General features: G+C 47.2%; 1 protein-coding gene across 1 annotated transcript in view; it reads left to right on the top strand.

The window, feature by feature from the left end:
• LOC140430960 (astacin-like metalloendopeptidase) overlaps positions 1 to 20,704 on the top strand; it is a 665,106-nt gene that overhangs the window by 59,232 nt on the left and 585,170 nt on the right. Inside the window, exons 2-3 of the mRNA XM_072518803.1 lie at positions 14,715 to 14,810; positions 14,970 to 14,997. Coding sequence (XP_072374904.1) covers positions 14,730 to 14,810; positions 14,970 to 14,997 — 109 coding nt within the window. The 5' untranslated portion in view covers positions 14,715 to 14,729. The remainder of the gene's footprint in view (positions 1 to 14,714; positions 14,811 to 14,969; positions 14,998 to 20,704) is intronic.

The raw sequence follows: 20,704 nt of genomic DNA, 5'->3' as shown, positions 1-20,704 counted from the left end.
TGCCATCAGGTGGCAGATATGGGCGACAATTTCCCGACTCATCCGGAGTCTCCTCCTACACCACCTGTCTGGGAGGTCCTGGAAGGACATGCGGCACCGGTACACCTGAGGCCTCATCGGACGCCTCCGTCGCCGTGGCACCGCCTCCTCCTCCTCGCCCTGTCGGGCGGACAACGTCGCTGGGTGATGGTCAAACATAACGGTCTGCAGGGGGTGGGGGTAGATGACATGTTATCATTGCACATACCCCCCTCCACAACCAGGTGCCATGGCATACATGGTCGCCATTGTTGCCAGCTAGCGCCTAGCCACACATAACCACCCCCCCCCCCCCACCTCGCCTCCCCCCCCCCCCGTAACATTCCCCCTCCCCGGCACTTCCCCCCCCCCCCCCGGCACTCCCCACCCCGAAACCCCCACCCACCCTACACTGACCCCCCTGGCGCTCCCTTCTCCCCCCTGACACTCCCGCCCCCGACACTCACCCTCCTGAGCGCCCCTGGCACTCCCCCCACCCCCCGACACCCCCTCCCCACGACACTCTTTCCCCCGCCCCCCGGCACTCCCACCCCCCTTCCAACACGCCCTAACCCCGATACTCTCCCCCTTTACACTCCCCCCACCCTCCCCTCCCCCTCCGGCTCCAACATCGACATCGCTCCCACCCGCCCCTAGGGGGCCCCCGACAACGGCACCCCCCACAGCCACGGATGTGCCATCTCGACATCTCTGGCGTTCACCCACGCCGACCCCTACCTCATCCTTCATCGGCGACAGCCAGCACGACTGGTTGACACCGTTTTAAAGGATGTTAGAACCACATCGACTTGACTACAGTATCGTTGCAGGCCCAGGGATCCCCACGTCGCACCACTTCTGGCTATTCTCCGGCCCGCACGGCGCACGCCTCGTTCATGCGGTTCTGGCCGGGTCGGAGAATTGAGGTCATTGGGTGCAGCGTGGGAGGATGTGCTTTTTCCTTACCATTTTGTTTTCTTCCTTCTGTCCTGGAATTGTTAATCTGCAGAGAGAGATTCAGAGAGCATCCTGGATCGGTAAGGGATTTTAATACCTTAATACCGTTTCAAATTGTGTGTGTGTGGGGGGGGGGGGGGGGGGGGGGGACACTGAAGTGACATCACAGTAATACTGTGACCTGATTGGCTGGTTGGGAGTCTGTTAAATTTGGAAAATAGAAACATTGAAAAAGTAATTAAATTTAATTGATTAAGTAGACAGTGGAGTAAATAAACTTGAGGGCAGAGATTAGTATTTAGCATTTAATTTTACAATAAAATATAGCGTCAGGGCTATATAGTTAATTGTAACTCAATCTAACAATAATTCAAGTGTTATTTTTAAATTAATTAACTAGTGCATAAATGTCACTCAGCGGGGTGCAGTGCTCCAATTGTGAGATGTGGCAGATCTGTGATGCTTCCAGCGTTCTGGTCGACTACATCAGCAGCAAGTGTAACCAATGGAAGTTCCTCACAGACTGGTGTTTGGTTGGTGCAGCAGTTGGATGCACTTAGGATCATGCAGGTGGTGGAAAGCGTCATAGATAGGAGTTATAGAGTTGCAAGATGCACCCAAGGTGCAGGCAGACAGATGCTTGACTGCGAGAAAGGGCAGACAGTCAGTGCAGGAATCCTCTGTGGATGTCCCCCTCTCTAACAGATATACCTTTTTGGATACTGTTGAGGCAGAACAGCAGCCAGAACAGCAGCCAGAACAGTGGCACCACAACTGGCTCTGTTGCTCAGCAGGGGAGGGCAAAGTGCAGGAGAGCGATATTTATAGATGACTCTATCGTAAGGGGCACAGACAGGCACTTCTGTGGAAGTGAAAGAGACTCCAGGATGGTGTGTTGCCTCCCTGGTGCCAGGGACAAGGATGTCTCTGAACGAACACAGGACATCCTGAAGGGGCAGGGTGAACAGCCAGAGGTCGTAGTACACATAGGTACTAATGACATAGGCAGGAAGAGTGATGAGGTCCTGCAGAAGGAGTTCAGGGAGTTAGGCAGGCACTCTAGGGTTGTAATCTCAGGATTACTCTCTGTGGCACGTGCCAGTGAGGCTAGAAATAGGAGGATAGTGCAGCTAAACACGTGGCTAAACTAGTGCTGTAGGAGGGAGTGTTTCAGATTTCTAGATCATTGGAATCTCTTCCGGGGCAGGTGCGACCTGTACAAGAAGGACGGGTTGCATCTAAACTCGAGGGGCACCAATATCTTAGCTGGGAGGTTTGCTAGTGTCACTCGGTAGGATTTAAACTAATATGGCAGGGAGGTGGGAACCAGAGCGTTAGCTTAGAAGGTGTCATAACTGCAGGAGAACTAGAGAACAAAAATAATAGAACATCACCCTCAGGCAGAACAAAAAAGGTGACATGTTGCAGAGGGAGGTGGTCAATGCAGGACTAGGGGTATTGTACCTTAATGCGCGCAGTATACAAAACAAGGTAATTAAGCTTGCTGCGCACATTGAAATTGTCCGGTACGACTGGGGGTATTGTACCTTAATGCGCGCAGTATACGAAACAAGGTAAATGATCTTGTTGCGCACATTGAAATTGGCCGGTACGATGTTGTGGGCATCTCACAGACATGGCTGCAAGGGGATCAGGGCTAGGATCTAGATATCCAAGGATATGTCTCCTATCGAAAAGAGTCCTAGTCCAGGATTCTCTAAAGGTAAACTTGCAGGTTGAGTCCATAATTAAGAAAGCAAATGCAATGTTGTCATTTATCTCAAGAGGCTTGGAATATGAAAGCAGGGATGTACTTTTGAAGCTTTATAAAGCGTTAGTTAGGCCCCATTTAGAATACTGTGAGCAATCTTCGGCCCTTCATCTCAGGAAGGACATACTGGCACTGGAGTGGGTCCAGCGGAGATTCACATGGATGATACCAGGAATGGTAGGCCTAACATACGATGAATGTCTGAGGATCCTGGGATTATATTCATTGGAGTTTAGGAGGTTGAGGGGAGATCTAATAGAAACTTACAAGATAATGAATGGCTTAGATAGGGTGGACGTAGGGAAGTTGTTTCCATTAGCAGGTAAGACTAGGACCCGGGGGCACAGCCTTAGAATAAAAGGGAGTCACTTTAGAACGGAGATGAGAAATTTCTTCAGCCAGAGAGTGGTGGGTCTGTGGAATTCATTGCCACAGAGGGCGGTGGAGGCCGGGACGTTGAGTGTCTTTAAGACAGAAGTTGATAAATTCTTGATTTCTCAAGGAATTAAGGGCTATGGAGAGAGAGCGGGTAAATGGAGTTGAAATTAGCCATGATTGAATGGTGGAGTGCACTCGATGGGCCGAATGGCCTTATTTCCGCTCCTTTGTCTTATGGTCTTTTGGGACAGGCAGATGGGCAAAGGGGGCAGGGTTGAAGTTAAATCGATAGCAAGGAGCGATATAGAATTCAGAAGAATCTGTGTGAGTAGAGTTGAGGAATCGCAAAGATAAAAAGACCCTGATGGGAGTTATGTACAGGCCCCCTAGCAGTAGTCAGGATGTGGGGCAGAAAATAAATTAGGAAATAGAGAAAGCATGTAAAAAAGGCAATCTCACAATAATCATGGGCGACTTCAATATGCATGTGGACTGGGAAAATCAGGTTGGTAGTAGATCACAAGAAAAGGAATTTGTGGAATGTTTAAGAGATGGCTTTTTGGAACAGCTTGTGGTAGAGCCCACTAGGGTACAGGCAGTTTTGGATTTGGTGATGTGTAATGAGGCTGTCTTGATTAGGGATCTTAAGGTGAAGGAACCCCTAGGGAGCAGTGACCACAATATGATAGAATTTACCCTGCAGTTTGAGAGGGAGAAGCTGGAGTCAGATGTAACGGTATTACAATTAAATAAGGGTAGCTACAAAGGGAGGAGCTGGCCATAGTTGACTGGAAAAGGAGACTAGCAGGGAAGACAGTGGAACAGCAATGGCAGGAGTTTTTGAGGATTATTCAGGAGGCACAGCAGAAATTCATCCCACGGAGTAGGAAACATGCTAAGGGCAGGACAAGGCATCCATGGTTGATGAGGGAAGTCAAGGACAGCATAAAAGCAAACGAAAAAGCATGCAAAGTGGCAATGATTAGTGGGAAGCCAGAGGATTGGAAATCATTTAAAAGCGAGCAGAGGACAACTAAAAAAGCAATAAGGGGAGAGAAGATGAAATATGGGTGCAAGTTAGCTAGTAATATAAAAGAAGATAGGAAGAGTGTCTTTCAATATATGAAAGGTAAGAGAGAGGCAAAATAGACATTGGACCATTGGAAAACGTGGCTGGAGAAGTAATAATAGGAAACAAAGAAATGGCAGACGAACTGAATAGTTACTTTGCATCAGTCTTCACCGTGGAAGACACCAGTGGGATGCCAGAGCTCCAGGAGAACCAGGGGGCAGAGGTGAGTTCAGTGGCCATCACTAAGGAGAAGGTTCTGGGGAAACTGAAGGTGGAGCCTGGGACCCATCTGGGCGGCAGCTGGTTCCTGGGGCCGGACTGCCCTCCGACCGTCCGGCCCCTTGGCTGCTCCTACCTCCACCTTTTGTGCCAAGCCGATTGTGTGGTGCGCACCAGATTGTGCCCCAGGAGCCTCTTCACTAATTTGTCCAACCGAGGTGATAGTCTCTGAGATGGCAGAGGGTGTTGGAGACAGCTGTGACGGCAAGTCAGTGTTCTCCTCTGAACCTAACTCCGGGGTCTCCTGGTCTCGGGCAGAGGGCTTGTGTTCAAGCTGCTCTCCCCATCGGTGCTCTTCCCTTCGGGCTCTGGCACTGGCTGGGGGCGGGATGGACCAGGCCCCTTTCTGGCGGGTCCTGTAAGACACAAGACACCATGTATGGTTCAACAGCTGACGGTGGTGAGACAAGGGCGTGAGGGAGGTTGGGGGGGGGGGGGGTGAGGGGTGTGTTGAGGGGGGGTGGGGGGGGTTGAGAGGGGCACACATGTGACATGAGGATCTGCAACTAGGCAGGGGGTCTCACTTTGTCGCCGACCTCCGCCTCGGCGACCTCCCTCTTCCAGGCCGCTGACCAAATCCAGTGCATTCTCCTCGGGCATGGTGAGGGGGTCTTCCCCCGCTCCCGGCAGTTGTGTGCGGCCTTGTCCTGGGGGGTGGGGAACACAAACAATGACATTGTTAGAAGTTCCCAGGAGTTGGGTAGCTGATGGTATCAGTGGCCAGGGCACTCAGCCATTGCGCCTCGCATGGGTGCTGGCATGTGGAGCAGGGTGGAGGTCCAGCCGTCCCTCGGAGGGGGTCCGGATCATGTGTGTGGGGGGTAGAGGGGCTGTGCCATGCACTGCACGGCCTAATCATCCTGGTCACTCTGAGGAGGTTGTGCAGTTTCGTTCTGCAATGGATGGCAGTCTAGAAGACTTCGCCAACAGCGCTGTCGGTGATTGCTGCCTGTGCCGATGCACGCCGAACGGTGGCGCCTGACAACCTTCCTCGCGGGCTGGGGTACAGCACCATCCGCCTCTCCTCCACGGCATCCAGAAGGGTCTCCAGCTCTGCATCCTGGAACCACGGCACTGCTCGCTTTCCAGCCATGTTGGCTGCGACGGTGTGTGTGGGCGGTGATGAACCACTTAAGTGCAGATGCAGCTGTGCGGCAATCACGGAACCGACGAATCCGGCGCCATTTCACGTGCAAACTGTTGTGTTCCACGTGACGCCCGTGCTAGCCTCTTTGGAGTCGCTGAATAGTTGAACCTGTCGCACTGTTTTTGCCATCGTAAAAGTCCACACTACACAACGGCGTCAGCACTTAGTCTCAGAAACGGAGAATCCAGCCCGTGATCTCTGAATAATTAGATTGACACCATTTCTCTCTGACACTCCCCCCTTGCAGATTACCTCACCCAACATCATTTAAAATAATATGCATAGACCTAAAGTATTCTCCAGCTCTCCATTCATCTGTATGCAGCTTGTGGATATTCCTCACAAAGTTTACTTCCTACCAGGCCCTTAACTGTTCTCATCCAAACTATTTACCCTTTCACTTTAATTTGTTCATTTTGACAGATTTAATTCTATCCCAATTGTTTTAAAGTCTATGGAATGTATCAATGCCTTGATCACTAAATGATGTTGCTTCACTCGATTGGCCCCATTAACCATTTCATGCCATGTTGTTTGTCAAGTAGTATGCATACTTGGAACTTGCTCGTCAATGCATACTGGCAAGGAGTTTCCAACCCTTGAAACCGTCTATTGCCAGATGGGAATATTCCCTCGAATTGTACCCAGTATTCAAATTCCCATTTGCAGATTGAATTTCCTGTCGCTATCGTCTTCCCTCAATTACTTAATCCTATTCCAATCACGAGCCCTGCAGAAATCTTACAGTCTTCATTTATAAAATATCTTCATTTTTAAAACAGAAATCAAATATTTCCTGGCAGTCGTTTTTTGATTGCTTTTTCTTTTTTAAGGTAGCTTGCTGAATTACATTGCCTTTTCACATCCCAGAATTGACCCAAATTCAAACAACAGTGTTGTTCGCTTTCATATTTTCATGTCTATTTGTGCCTTCGACAAAAGAGGTTTTGTCCATGGAAACCATCTGAACTGTGTATGTGTTTTATTTATTGTCTTCTTAAAATCCCTTTAAATGTCATTTTTTTTCCCTCATCATCGTTGTTTTCGTTACCGGTCAATTTGATTCCACTTTGGTGCAGCACGGTGGCACAGTGGGTTAGTCCTGCTGCCTCACGGCGCCGAGGTCCCAGGTTCGATCCCGGCTCTGGGTCACTGTCCGTGTGGAGTTTGCACATTTTCCCCGTGTTTGCGTGGGTTTTGCCCCCACAACCCAAAAGATGTGCAGGCGATGTGGATTGGCCATGCTAAATTGTCCCTTAATTGGAAAAATGAATTGGGTGCTCTAAATTTATATATTTTTAAAAAATTGATTCCACTTTTAATTGTTCTCATCACCCGTCAATTTGATTTCACTTTTAATTTTGTCTTGCCTTGTTCAGCTATTGCCCATCCTGTTCTTGGCTCTTCATTCACTCTGCTGTAACCCATTGACAAATAGGGTCACCATGGCCGCCTCTAATGGCTCCTCTCCTACCCTTTTCACTTCCTGAACTCCCATCTGCACATCACATATTCCTTTCCACAATGTTCATATATCCCAATCGGTTGTTCCTCTTGTCCTTAACTACTTTAACCCATCTATTTAAGTAATAGACACTCTCCTTGAGCTCCTCCAACATCTGAGATAATTTTCAATCTTCCCATGATCAGAATCTGCATTGAGGGGTGTCCCATGTGGATTTTCTATATCCAGCAGGAACTGCTGATTGCCTGTTGGAGTAACAGACTACCGGTCACTTATAATCTCCATATTGTTGGGTCAGTACGGCAATGTAGTAATTCCCATTATTATGGCCCCCCCCCCACCCCCGCAAGCACACACACACTAGATTTTAAATCTGGCCAACTATTGCTGCCCGATTGAAAGTCTACAAATAAATTCTCAAATTCTTGAAGCCACTGCAAATCTTGTTCCACTTGCAGCAACCTGTAAAGTAAATCGCAAAATATCCATTCGGCTTGGGGCAAAGTGAGTTAATTAGTCTGAATATATGTGAGAATTAAAATTTCAAATTCCCAATCCCTGTAAAAAAAATATAAATACATGTTCAGTTGTTAACATGCTGTAGTTTAAAAATGGAGTGGAGTAAAATTTTTCAACTGGACGTCATTACGTCGCCACCTCCCTTTGTTTCGACCTAACCAGAAACTCAATTGGGGACCCCTTTGTTTAATATTCTCGATTTTATATCTTTTTTTCGATATGAGAATTTTTTTCCTTTCTTTTTCGCTGTGTCAGTTGTGTCAGGAATAATTCTTTTTTTTAACCTGACAAGAAGTTTTAACACATGATCAATCCAACAGGATTGGCCATAATCATTTTAGATATCCCAAACTCCAATCAATCATATTGAATTAAAATGATTTCATTCTTACATGTGTGAATTTGTATCTGAATTAAAATTTCCACATGTTGGTCACAAATATCCTGCAATCATGCCTCTGGCCAGAAAAAAAACATGATTCCAAGTTTTGTTAGCTGTTTGACTTAAATCACTGAAACTATGATCGCAAAGATGACAATTTCAGACAGAAAACATCAATGCTTGATTCAGACACACACTAATATCATTCATACACAAGCAGTGAAACAGATCAAGTGCTTTAAAACATCAATAAGCAAAATGAATTATGTAAATATACTTGCAGTTTCTGTCCTCAACTTCTAAAGTATATGTAATTAAAAAACCTTAAGGTTAATTCGCCAGAAAGATAAACCTTAACGATAGCATAACTCTACGAACATCCACATAAAAAAATGAAACACACAGGTTGTAAATTGAATATCACAGCTGTACTGCGGGAGAACACCTCAAAGGCCTCATGCAGCGAGGAATTATGGGTAGAGCTCAGGAATAGAAAAGGTGCAGCCACAATGTTGGGGGTTTACTGCAGGCCTCCCAAAAACCAGCGGGGGATAGAGGAGCAGATATGTAGGCAGATTTTGGAAAAGTGTAATGCATTTTGGAAGGTCTAATACAGGTGGTAAATATACAGTAAATGGCAGAACCCTTAAGAGTATTGACAGTGTACAGATGCACAGGTCACTGAAAGTGGCAACGCAAGTAGAGAAAGTAGTCAAGGAGGCATACTGCATGCTTGCCTGCATCGGCCGGGGCATTGAGTATAAAAATTGGCAAGTCATGCTGCAGCTGTATAGAACCTTATTTAGGCCACACTTGGAATGTAGTTTTCAATTCTGGTCGCCACACCACCAGAAGGATGTGGAGGCTTTGGAGAAGGTACAGAAGAGGTTTACCAGGATTGTGCCGGGTATGGCGAACATTAGCTATGAGGAGAGGGTGATAAACTTGGTTTGTTCTCACTGGAATGACAGAGGTTGAGGGGCGACCCTTAAGAGGGTGATGTGATAGCACAATACAATTCACACATTTGTTCCAAATTCCTCTAGAACGCGCTTAAAATTTCTACTTTTAACTAGCATCAGTCCCATAAATGAACAATTAAACCGTATAGCGAGTAATTTAGACAAATGAGTTTCTGGGCAATTTAAAAACAAATCAATTGCCTGTTGAAATAGTTCACTTTTCTGCTCCAATTTCTTTTCCTATCCTCTTTATTTTTCCTTAAACCGATTTCAATTCCATTACTTAACCAAGTTTGAAAGAAATCTTAACAGTTCACTTTTAACTTGTTTTGAAGAATTCAAATTAGATCGCCGCCGAACTGCAAGTTTATGATCGGACCTTGACTCAGCATGTGTTTCATCTGCAACCCAACTAATTCTTTATTTGATCAATTTTGTCATGATGCAAAAGGTACTGTTTCAACCTTCCTTGTCTGGATACTTTCAGCACCATTTGTAAAGGGGCTATCTGTATCAGGAGTGGAGGTTGGCTGCCTCTCCCGCTAAGTTGTAATGAGTGATGTTTCTCCACTGCTGCCCCTGGAGCAGCAATCATGGGGTTTAAATGATGCATCACTTTGCTTGTTGTACGTACAGGCTCAGCATAATGACAATGGTTTTGTCTGTCATGTTACTAGCCTGAGCCTCTCGCCATTTCCTACTGCACAGTGGCGAGTCGGTAGGAACTTATCCTTATCCTTGTTTTTGAATTTTGCTATTCAACTTTCTATACGTTTGGGCAAGGAATAGAGACAGAGTCCTTACCCCTCCCCAGTCTGCAACAAACTCGAGATTCGCTTTCTCAACTCTTGCTGCCATTGCGAAATCTGGATTTCTGAGACTAATCATAGCTAATTCCCTTTGCAAGACCATGTACCTCCCACAGTCCCTCAGACGTCCCTGGGGCATCCCCATACTCTGTAATGATTGTCCGGCCCCTGGGTTCAGACACATCTTTTACTCAGTGCCGTTCTAGCATGGAGAGTATCATCAGAGAAATTAAAATATAAAACTCACCACACCACAACGTTGCCTTCATGGCTATCCTGGGTGTATTGCATAGACATGCTACTGTGAAAATCCCCTAGTCCCCACACTACGGCACCTGTTCGGGTACACTGAGGGAGAATTCAGAATGTCTAATTCACCAAAAAACACATTTTTCAGGACTTGTGGGAGAAATTCAATGCAGACACGGGGAGAACGTGCAGACAGTGACCCAAGCTAGAATTGAGCCGGGGTCCCTGGCACTGTGAAGCAACAGTGCTAACCACTGTGCTACTGTGCCGTCCATGTACATGCTTTGATTATGATTGGTAGTTGTGCTCATATATAATGTACCATGTAATCCTAGTTGTTAGTTGTGAATGGACATATATTATTTTGATTGGTGAATATTAATTACTTGAGATAACAGAGATAAGTATAATTGACCTGCATTTTCTATGCTCGGGGGAGCTGGCAAGCCATTTAGTGGTAGCTTAGCTCCCCTGCTACAGTATGAATAAATACATTAATGAGCTGAAACTCTAACTCTGAGTGTCATCTGGTTAGTTGGGGAGTGAAGAACACTATAGTTGAATAACTGCCAGTGAAGCTTCTGCACTGTCTAAGGGCGTTGATTCACAGTTTTACCGATCACAAGCCACTGCTGGCATTATTCGTGTAGTTCAAGGCCATCCGTCCATAGTATCAGCCTGATTTCAATGGTAGGCCATCTTACTAGCGGCATATGAATATGCGCTGGGACACCGCCCAGGGATGCAGATTAGGCACGCAGATGCTGTTCCCGCTCCCGATGAGGCCATCAACACAGCCCAGAGCCGACGAGATTGTCACTACGATGCATTTTATGGATACGTTGCCGGCCACAGCGACCTGGATACGTGCATGAACTCATTGACTCCCTGTTGTCAAACGTTCGCCCTATCGTCTTGTATGGGGCCCAGAATCACTCCCTCCCCACTGAACTGAAGGCTTTTACCACAAAAATCACCGAGTTCAGCGTGGAGGACGGTATACTCCTGTGGGAGACACACATGGTGGTAAAAGGGGGAAGGCCTCATCTTTGTGGATTTCCATAATGGGCACCCAGGCATGTAGAAAATGAAGATGCTTGCCTGCAGTTACGTGTGGTGATCAGGTTTGGATACTAAGATTGAACAGCTCTCTCAACAATGCAGAGTGTGTCTGTTATGGGCCAGGGTTTAGAAAACTCCAAAGTATATCATGGAGTTCACCTGACCTACAACTGTTTATTGATTTTGGTTATGAGGAGCACAAGGGCCTGCCTTTCAGAAATTATTCAACAGAGGCCTTAAGCACTTTTAATCAAAAACAAAGTTTATTCTACGAATTTAGTTAACAATTTTATAAACACTCACTGTTAGCATTTTTATCAACTAGAAACATAAATACCCCACACAGCTACAGTAATCTATGTATCACCCTTAATAAATTTCCGCCTTTAACTGTTCCAATTTGATAATAAGATCCCATAAACAAGAAATCCCATTTCAAATGTGTGGTTCAGCACACAGTATTCAAGACCAGGTATGGACATTCTTGTTTCCTTTCCCAAAACAGCAGGTTTGAATTCCTTCCAGAAAACATCTATCACTTTTAAGTTATCAAGTAATCTGGAAACAGCTTTTAACATGAAGATCCATCTGATTGCAGCAGCCAAATGTGAAAACGAAAGCAAAAAACTCAGAGCCACAAAACAGCCTAAAACCAAAACGAACGTAAACCAACTCCCAGAGCCACAGTCCAGCTCCAACCACACAATGACATCACTGGAGCCATGTGATAAGACAAAAATATTTCTTAAAGGGACACTCCCATGACAGTGCCAGAAGCAGCCAAATCTCCCTCCTGCAGCACCCCTTCCCTGGGAGTCGGCAGGTCGCCCATTGGTATGCCTCCATGCCTGTTTTGCTGGCCCTTTTCAGCGGTCCATGTTCCACCTACTTATCGATGCACATCAAAGTTACTGGACGTCCACAGGACGTCATCGACAACTTGAAGGGCGATGGTCGAGGAGCCCAGGCTCTCTAGTACTCTTACACGACATTCCATTGGTACTGGTCTCCTACAACGGAACACCGTTTACTAGAATGGAGTTTGAAACTTTCATGAGGTCTAATGCAGTACGCCACATTTGCACTGACCCATACCACCCCGATTCCAAAGGTTTGGCCTAGTGGGCTGTCCAGACATTCAACAATGGAATTATGAAGCAGACCACAGTGTCCCTTGACAGGCGTTTGACACACTTCCTTTTTTTGCTACCACATCACACCACGCACTGCCACAGGCTTGGAGCCGGCAGAACATCTTATGGGACGCCGGCTTTGGACTCGCCTCAGCCTGGCATTACCCGATATTGGCTGGGAGGTCCGACATGGACAGAAGCAGCTGGGGCATTGCCCTGCCAGACATGCTCCACCTAGACGGTTCGTACCAGGCAACATGGCTCATTTGTGCAATTTCTGAGATGGTACCAAGTTGGTTCCGGGTGCTATCGGTCGGCAGATGGACCGGTGTCATATCGGGTTCCTGTACTGGACTGAGAGTCAAATAGGCACCTTCATTATCACTGCAGCAGGAGCTCCGTGTTGTGCCATGCTCTCTTGGAGGGCTTGGCCCAGCCCCTGGACACTCCCAACACTATTGTCGCTGCAGGAACCGTCCCAGGGGGTTTCAACGCTGAGATGCTGGATGCGAAGGATTCAGACACTGAATTGCAGATGCAACTGCTGGATGTTTTCAGTGACAAGTCTCCTGATAACCGACCACCATTGGTGGTACCACAATGATGATCATCTAACTGCTATACGTCACTGGTCCTGCCCCGATGATTTCAGATAGGCAGCTGCAGGCAGAGAGATTCAGGGCTCCTCCTACACATCTTCCTTTGTCAGACACGTTTTTGGACTTAGGGTGGCGGCGTAGGAATGTTATAACCTACACGAGAGCTATGGGACCGGACTTATTAGGTTCCCGATGAGTCTCGTAGAATATCAGCTTCCCCGTTGAGGAGGAGGAGCCCAGTCATCAGTGTGGGAGCAAACCGGAATATAAAAACCTCGGCTTGGTTGTGGGCTGGTCGTGGGTGGACCCTTCTCGGACCAGTGTACATAGAGTCTTTGTTCTTCTGTAAATAAATCTTTCATTCAGGTTAGGAGGGGTTACTGGTGTTATGGGCCAGGGTTTATAGAACACCAAAGTATAACATGGAGTTCACCTGACCTACAATTGTTTATAGATTTTGGTTATGAGGAGCACAAGGGCCTACTTTCCAGGTTGAGCTCAACAGAAGGTCTTAAGCACTTTAAATCAAAAAGTTTATGCTACGAATTCAGTTAACATTTTATGAACACACACAGTAAGCATTTTACCAACTACAGACAAAAATACCCCACACAGCTACAGTACTCCATATTTAACCCTTAATAACTTTCCTTTACTGTTTCACTCAAGTAACAACATCCATAAACCAGACAAAAACTCTTTTACCTACGACAGTAGGTTTGAATTCCTTCCAGAACACAGTTATTACTTTTAAGTTATCAAGTGATCTGGCGACACCTTTTTAACATGCAGAGAGACCAGAGAAGCCTTCTTTTGTCTGAATGCAGCTTCCAACTATCTACACCGAAAGTAAAACTCACAGCCACAAACAGCTTGCAGCTAAAAACAAAAGTAAAAACTATAGCCACAGACCAGCTCCACCCACACAATGACATCACTACAGCCATTTGAGAAGAGAAACAATTCTTAAAGGTACATTCCCATGACACTGGATTACAGGGATAGGGTGGCGGCATGGGTCGAAGTGGGGTGCTCTTTCCAAGAGCTGGTGCAGACTCGATGGGCCGAATGGCCTCCTTCTGCACTGCAAATTCTATGTTCTATTCTTTATGCTTCCTGTGTGGCCGCTTCTGTGAACTCAACAGAACCAAACAGTAAATATCTTAGAAAAGTGATGACACGTGCTCAAAAGGTGACAATAAGTGTTTATATTTGTGGGAGTTGTACCGCCAGGTTCACTTTTTCAAGTAATAGAGATGCAGACTTAGAAGAAATGGAGAAATTACTAAAAAGGTGGGTAGCGCACTAGCAACAGAGGACCTCAGTTAATGGTTCAATCATTAGAAATAAGGGGTTTGAAATGTACCAGCACACAAAAAGTAGCAAAAATGATAGTGCTGGTGTTACTGGTGAAAATTGAGACAATGAAGGAGCCTCTCCTTTGCCTTCCAGAGGATTTTCAACCAGCACAGGATAGTTTGATAGCTTTAAAACACATTTTGGCCTGCATAATGCAAAGTTCATTTGACAGGCTGCAGCAGTTGACCATGCAGCGACAGCAGACTTCCCAAAGTGCTGCAAGTCTGCATTGAGAAGAGATAGAGAAGATGAAACTGGCCTGTTCTGGAAGAAAATACCAAATAGGACATGCATATTCTGCTGGAAAAACCAACAGATCTGGCAGCATCTGTGGAGAGAAACTGAGTTGATGCTTCCGAGACAAATATGACTTATGTTGAAATTGGACATTCCCATGTGCCCAACGATTTTCCTGGTTTTGTGTCAGCTATCACAACTAATCCGAACCAGCCTCTGTTGTAGGATATCAAGTGATTACCTGTATTTTAAGTAAATTGTACTGTGCACTTTATTGTCTACAAAGTTAAACATAGTCTATCTTTGCTTTGTTTAGGCATGCTTGGGGTTCATGGAGAATAAACAACAGAGGATGGACTTCACTATTGCAGTGTTGTTGCCCTTATTCTTTATATGCATCCATTTAGTACTGGTAAGAAAGAAACAGAATAAATATTGTTTATATTTACTTATTTTATTTTCCTCATAACACATTTCTTTTCCTACAGGTGGACATTGCGAATTCAACCAAGTAAGGTTTGTTTTTGTTTGATCTTTCAGTTACATTTGACACATATTTCTTTTCCTACAGGTGGACAGTGTGAATTCAACCATGCAAGGTTTGTTTTTTGCTTAACCTTTCAGTTATATTTATTGTGAAAGTCAATGAACAAAACTAGCAGAATGGATGAATGAATTGAAAAGTAAAGATTATACTGGATACAACTTTGTAGAAATAATATTGAAGCAAATATTTAGTTGAATGGTACAAGGAATAAGGGACGAGAGTTATGTGGAGAATCTCTTCCCGAGAGAAGTTTAAGAGGAGATTTGATAAAAATGCTGAAAATCAAGAATGGTTTTGATGGAATAAATAAGGAAGTGGTGGATGCATTAGTAATAAGAGGGCACAGATTTGAGGTTTGCAAAAAAGAAGAAACAGCAATGTAACAAGGAACCATTTTTTAAAAAGCAAGTTATTGTCGCATTTGATAAGGTTCCCCACGGTAGGCTATTGCAAAAAATACGGAGGCTGGGGATTGAGGGTGATTTAGAGATGTGGATCAGAAATTGGCTAGCTGAAAGAAGACAGAGGGTGGTGGTTGATGGGAAATGTTCAGAATGGAGTACAGTTACAAGTGGAGTACCACAAGGATCTGTTCTGGGGCCGTTGCTGTTTGTCATTTTTATCAATGACCTAGAGGAAGGCGCAGAAGGGTGGGTGAGTAAATTTGCAGACGATACTAAAGTCGGTGGTGTTGTCGATAGTGTGGAAGGATGTAGCAGGTTACAGAGGGATATAGATAAGCTGCAGAGCTGGGCTGAGAGGTGGCAAATGGAGTTTAATGTGGAGAAGTGTGAGGTGATTCACTTTGGAAGGAATAACAGGAATGCGGAATATTTGGCTAATGGTAAAGTTCTTGAAAGTGTGGATGAGCAGAGGGATCTAGGTGTCCATGTACATAGATCCCTGAAAGTTGCCACCCAGGTTGATAGGGTTGTGAAGAAGGCCTATGGAGTGTTGGCCTTTATTGGTAGAGGGATTGAGTTCCGGAGTCGGGAGGTCATGTTGCAGCTGTACAGAACTCTGGTACGGCCGCATTTGGAGTATTGCGTACAGTTCTGGTCACCACATTATAGGAAGGACGTGGAGGCTTTGGAGCGGGTGCAGAGGAGATTTACCAGGATGTTGCCTGGTATGGAGGGAAAATCTTATGAGGAAAGGCTGATGGACTTGAGGTTGTTTTCGTTGGAGAGAAGAAGGTTAAGAGGAGACTTAATAGAGGCATACAAAATGATCAGAGGGTTGGATAGGGTGGACAGTGAGAGCCTTCTCCCGCGGATGGATATGGCTGGCACGAGGGGACATAACTTTAAACTGAGGGGTAATAGATATAGGACAGAGGTCAGAGGTAGGTTCTTTACGCAAAGAGTAGTGAGGCCGTGGAATGCCCTACCTGCTACAGTAGTGAACTCGCCAACATTGAGGGCATTTAAAAGTTTATTGGATAAACATATGGATGATAACGGCATAGTGTAGGTTAGATGGCTTTTGTTTCGGTGCAACATCGTGGGCCGAAGGGCCTGTACTGCGCTGTATTGTTCTATGTTCTATGTTCTATGTTCCGTGTCTGAAAGGATGGTGAAATGAAATGAAAATGAAAATCGCTTATTGTCACGAGTCGGCTTCAATGAAGTTACTGTGAAAAGCCCCTAGTCGCCACATTATGGCACCTGTTCGGGGAGGCTGGTACAGGAATTGAACTGTGCTGCTGGCCTGCCTTGGTCTGCTTTAAAAGCCAGCGATTTAGCCCAGTGAGCAAAACCAGCCCCTGTGAGCTAAACCAGCCAGTGGAAGCAGAATTAAGTAATACCATTCAAAAGAGAATTAAATGAATGATTCAAAGGGGAAATAAAAGTGCAGGGCTCTGGGGAAAGAGTAGAGAATTGGCATTAAATGGTTGCCTGTGATGTCTGGTGGGCGGGATTCTCCGCTTACCGACGCCGAAATCGCGAAACGCGATTAGGCGGAGAATAGCTTCCGACGCCAAAATCTGGGTTGACACCAAATCGGGATGCACCAGCACACCGAAAATGGTGTAAATGTGTCGCTCACCGCACGGGGTGAAACTACAGTACGCATATCAATAGCGGGCCTGAAACCCAATTCTCTGGGCCTCCGAGATTCACCGCCTCCGATGGGCCAATTTCCCGATGGCGTTGTTCATTTGTGGTTTTAAAAACGTGAACCTGGCGTCTTGGCTGCTGAGGAAGAGAGAGGAGGTAGGAAGTGGCGTGGAGTGACTGCGGGCTGCCGGCCCGGACACTGGCTGTGCTTGCTGCAGAGGGGGGAGGGGGGGGTCTGCCAGGGCTGGGGGAGGAGAGGGGGAAGGGGGGGTGCGGGCCGTGCAGCCAGGGTGCCTCCCCACAGGACTAGGGTGGTGCCCAAGCACAGACCGCCATTACGATGGCCACCTTGCTGCACACCCACTGACCACCCACCCCGGCCCCTGGCTCTACACAGCGGCACCGGCCGTATGAGTGCGGCCACCCCCCGTCACATGCCCCCCCCCCCCCCGGCCAAAACACCCTGCCCAACCGACGGCCACTCACCGGGGAGCCACCCAGGGCCACACCCAAGGCAGCCCCCAGTGAGGGCAGTGCCAGCCAGCAGTACCCCTGGCAACAGGGACGGTGTATTTAACCTCACCACTATTCTTAGAATTCTTAGGTTTCCCCTTTACGGAACAAGGGTCAAGAGACTCTAAATGGTGGACAGGGATTCACACTCCCCAACTCCTATGCAGACTTACTAACGGGTGCTATTCAGGTCAAACTAGTGTTTCAAGTTATTCCCCGGGATAACCCGTATCTTCATAGAAGAATTTTATCTACTTACCACCTAGTAGCATCGATCCTGGGTCCTGCGTTGCTAGATAAGTAAAGTAGACTTTTGTAATAAACCACTGTTTCAGGTTTAAACTTTAAGCTATTTTATTTTTTCTTTTAAAAGATAAAATCACTGTCTTTACAGAAAAATAAAAAGATCTTGCTTCTGGATTCTCCTGGTCGGTTGATCAGACCTTCCTGGGCCTCCTCGACAATCTCTCTCCTTTATCTGCTGGTCTCCTCCCGGTTGTTTTACGGTTCTGCTCGGCTTTCGTCTTCTGTCTGTCCCATGTACCAAAATCACCCTGCAGGCTGAGAGTGAGTGCCTGGCTGGGGGCGATCTAGGATATATATCACCTTTAAAACAGCTTTGCTGATTACATGACATTATTCTAAAGTATTTTCTTCTGCTCCTGATCGCAATACTTTTCCTGTCCATGTGATTCCACATCAAGTCCTCATAATATCATGAGAGGGCCTTCGTGTAAACCTGACCTTGGTCTGCCAGCTTACTGGAAGGGAGGTTTCCTTGTTAATTATACTAGGGCATTCCAGTCTTTCATTCCCTTATCTTTTGGAAGTATTGTATTTTCTTGTATTCTTAAATGTTTCAAAGTATTCAAAATTAAGATTCTGATAATTCCAATCAACTGCTTGCTAAACTAATTAACTTCTATTAAAGGGTATAACACTCATCCTCTTTATTGAACTTAAAACTTAATTTTTTATAAGAATTTCTTGAACTAAAGATATTAAGTTGCAGCATGAACTGCTTCCTTATCTCAAGGCCTGTGTGATAATGGCTGTCTGCTTTCTAAAGAACCTTTGTCTGCAGTTAACCCTTCGAGAGCCTTCTGCTATTTCATTTTACCATTTCATTACATTTACTTTTATGGGATATTTTCTGTTACTTTGCTTTTTCTCATGTTTCTCGGGGTTTTTTCCATCAGACCTTCATGTTTCAAATGTCACCTTTGCATTTTTCTCAACAACGGGCACCAGGACAGGGGTCCGGATACCGACGGGGCAGGGATGCGAGGGAGGGACATGCGTGGGCAGAGCCCGCAGTGCCAACCGGGGCCACGTTTTAGCCCATGGAACCTAGCTGGGCACAGGAGTATGCTCCATGCTAACCTGTTGGCCTTTCACCCCTTGCAGACAGTGGCATTTGGACATCAACCTGCAATGCTGGCTGCTGTGGTGATTTCCGCAGCCCTGCGAGATGCCCTGCGGCCGCTCGGAGAGAAGGGGGAAACTACAGCAGCGGAACGGTGAGCAGAGGGGCAGGTGGCGGCCGCACAGGCTGGAGGACTGGCTGCCCAACATGTCGAGGAGGAGGAGGTGCCAAAGAGGCGCTGCATGAGACCCCGCGTGCACCGGCGCCGCCTGTCATTTAAGGACCTGCTGGACCGGGCATGCTATCAGAGACTGCGGATGAGCAGAGAGACAGAGCGACACATCTGCCAGATTATGGCACATCTAGCACCTCAGGGATATGGGGGAGGGTACCCGCACCCGGTGACCATCAAGGTAACTGTCGCCCTGAATTTCTATGCCACGGGGTCCTTCCAGTCACCAAGTGGAGACCTGCCTGGGATCTCACAGACCTCGGCACACAGGTGCATCTGTGCCGTAATGGTGGTCCTATATGCCCAGCGGATCACTACATCCAGTTCCATGTTGACCAAGCCCACCAGGATGCCCGGGCAGCAAGGTTCGCTGCCATCGCCGGGATGCCTCGGGTTCAGGTGGTGATCAACGGGATGCATGTTGCCCTGCGGGCACCGGCGGATAACAGGCCACTGTACACTAACCAAAAGGGGTACGACTCGATGAACGTCCAGCTGGTCTGTGACCATCAGCTGTGCATCATTCACCTCTGCGCCCGATACCCGGGAACTGTACACGACTCCTTCATCCCAGCACATTCAGTGATCCCTGACATGTTCGAGGGTCACCCCCACCGATTGAGGGATTGGCTTCTTGGCGACGGGCTACCTGCAGCGGCCGTGGCTGATGACACCTATCCGGAGGCCACAGACAGATGCGGAGATCCGCTACAATGACGCCCATACAGCAATCCTGAAGATGTGCTCCAGGTGCCTGGACCGCTCTGGAGGGGCCCTCCAGTATGATGCTGAGAGAATCGCCCACACCGTAGTGGCCTGCTGCATCCTGCACAACATTGCACAGCAGAGGGAGGATATGCTGGAGAAGAGCGATGAAGAGGAAGGGCAGGTCTTGTCCGATGAGGAGAATTCGGGGGAGGGGGAATGATGAGCAGGCACGAGAGGCCACACGAATATTGCCAGGACCAATGCGCCCGGACTCTGTTATCGCCTCAGGGTTCACGGATAGGAGCGAGGGGGAGTGGGGGAGGGTTCCTGGCCACGGACACCACATCCCAGACCCACCCCCTCTCACCTCCACACCACCCGCATGCACACCCCTCCGTTATACATACGAGCAGGGGCCCTGGGTTGACAGTGACAGCGGGTCTGGTCCATGGGATGGTGGATGATGACAACACGCTCTGCGATGAGACCTGGTGCTCAACATCGTATAACAATGTCTGACTCATGCCCACAGTAGCACCTTCCACCTGGGTGATCACTGCATGTGAGCTGGCCAGTCCATCATACGGTCCCGTCGGATTGGGGGGGGGTAGTGTGTGGGGGGAAAGTCCACCCACGGGACCTGCACTGGTTCCCCCTCCCGACCAACCCACCCCCACACACAGCAGACAGAGCACCGAGACAGGTTTTAACGGTGGTTACGGGTGTTTATTGTGTGGAAATATATACAATCTGTGCCCTAGCCCCTATAACTAAACTGTGCCCTGCATCCGTGCCAACATAACTGATGTCTAACTTTCTGGCCTTACGGGCCCTAACACTACTCCTAGGTGGTTCCCCAGACTGTACAGCAGGAGTGGAG

Source organism: Scyliorhinus torazame, chromosome 10 (assembly GCF_047496885.1).
Source record: "Scyliorhinus torazame isolate Kashiwa2021f chromosome 10, sScyTor2.1, whole genome shotgun sequence".
NCBI lineage: Eukaryota > Metazoa > Chordata > Chondrichthyes > Carcharhiniformes > Scyliorhinidae > Scyliorhinus > Scyliorhinus torazame.
This window is presented reverse-complemented; position numbering and strand designations above follow the sequence as displayed.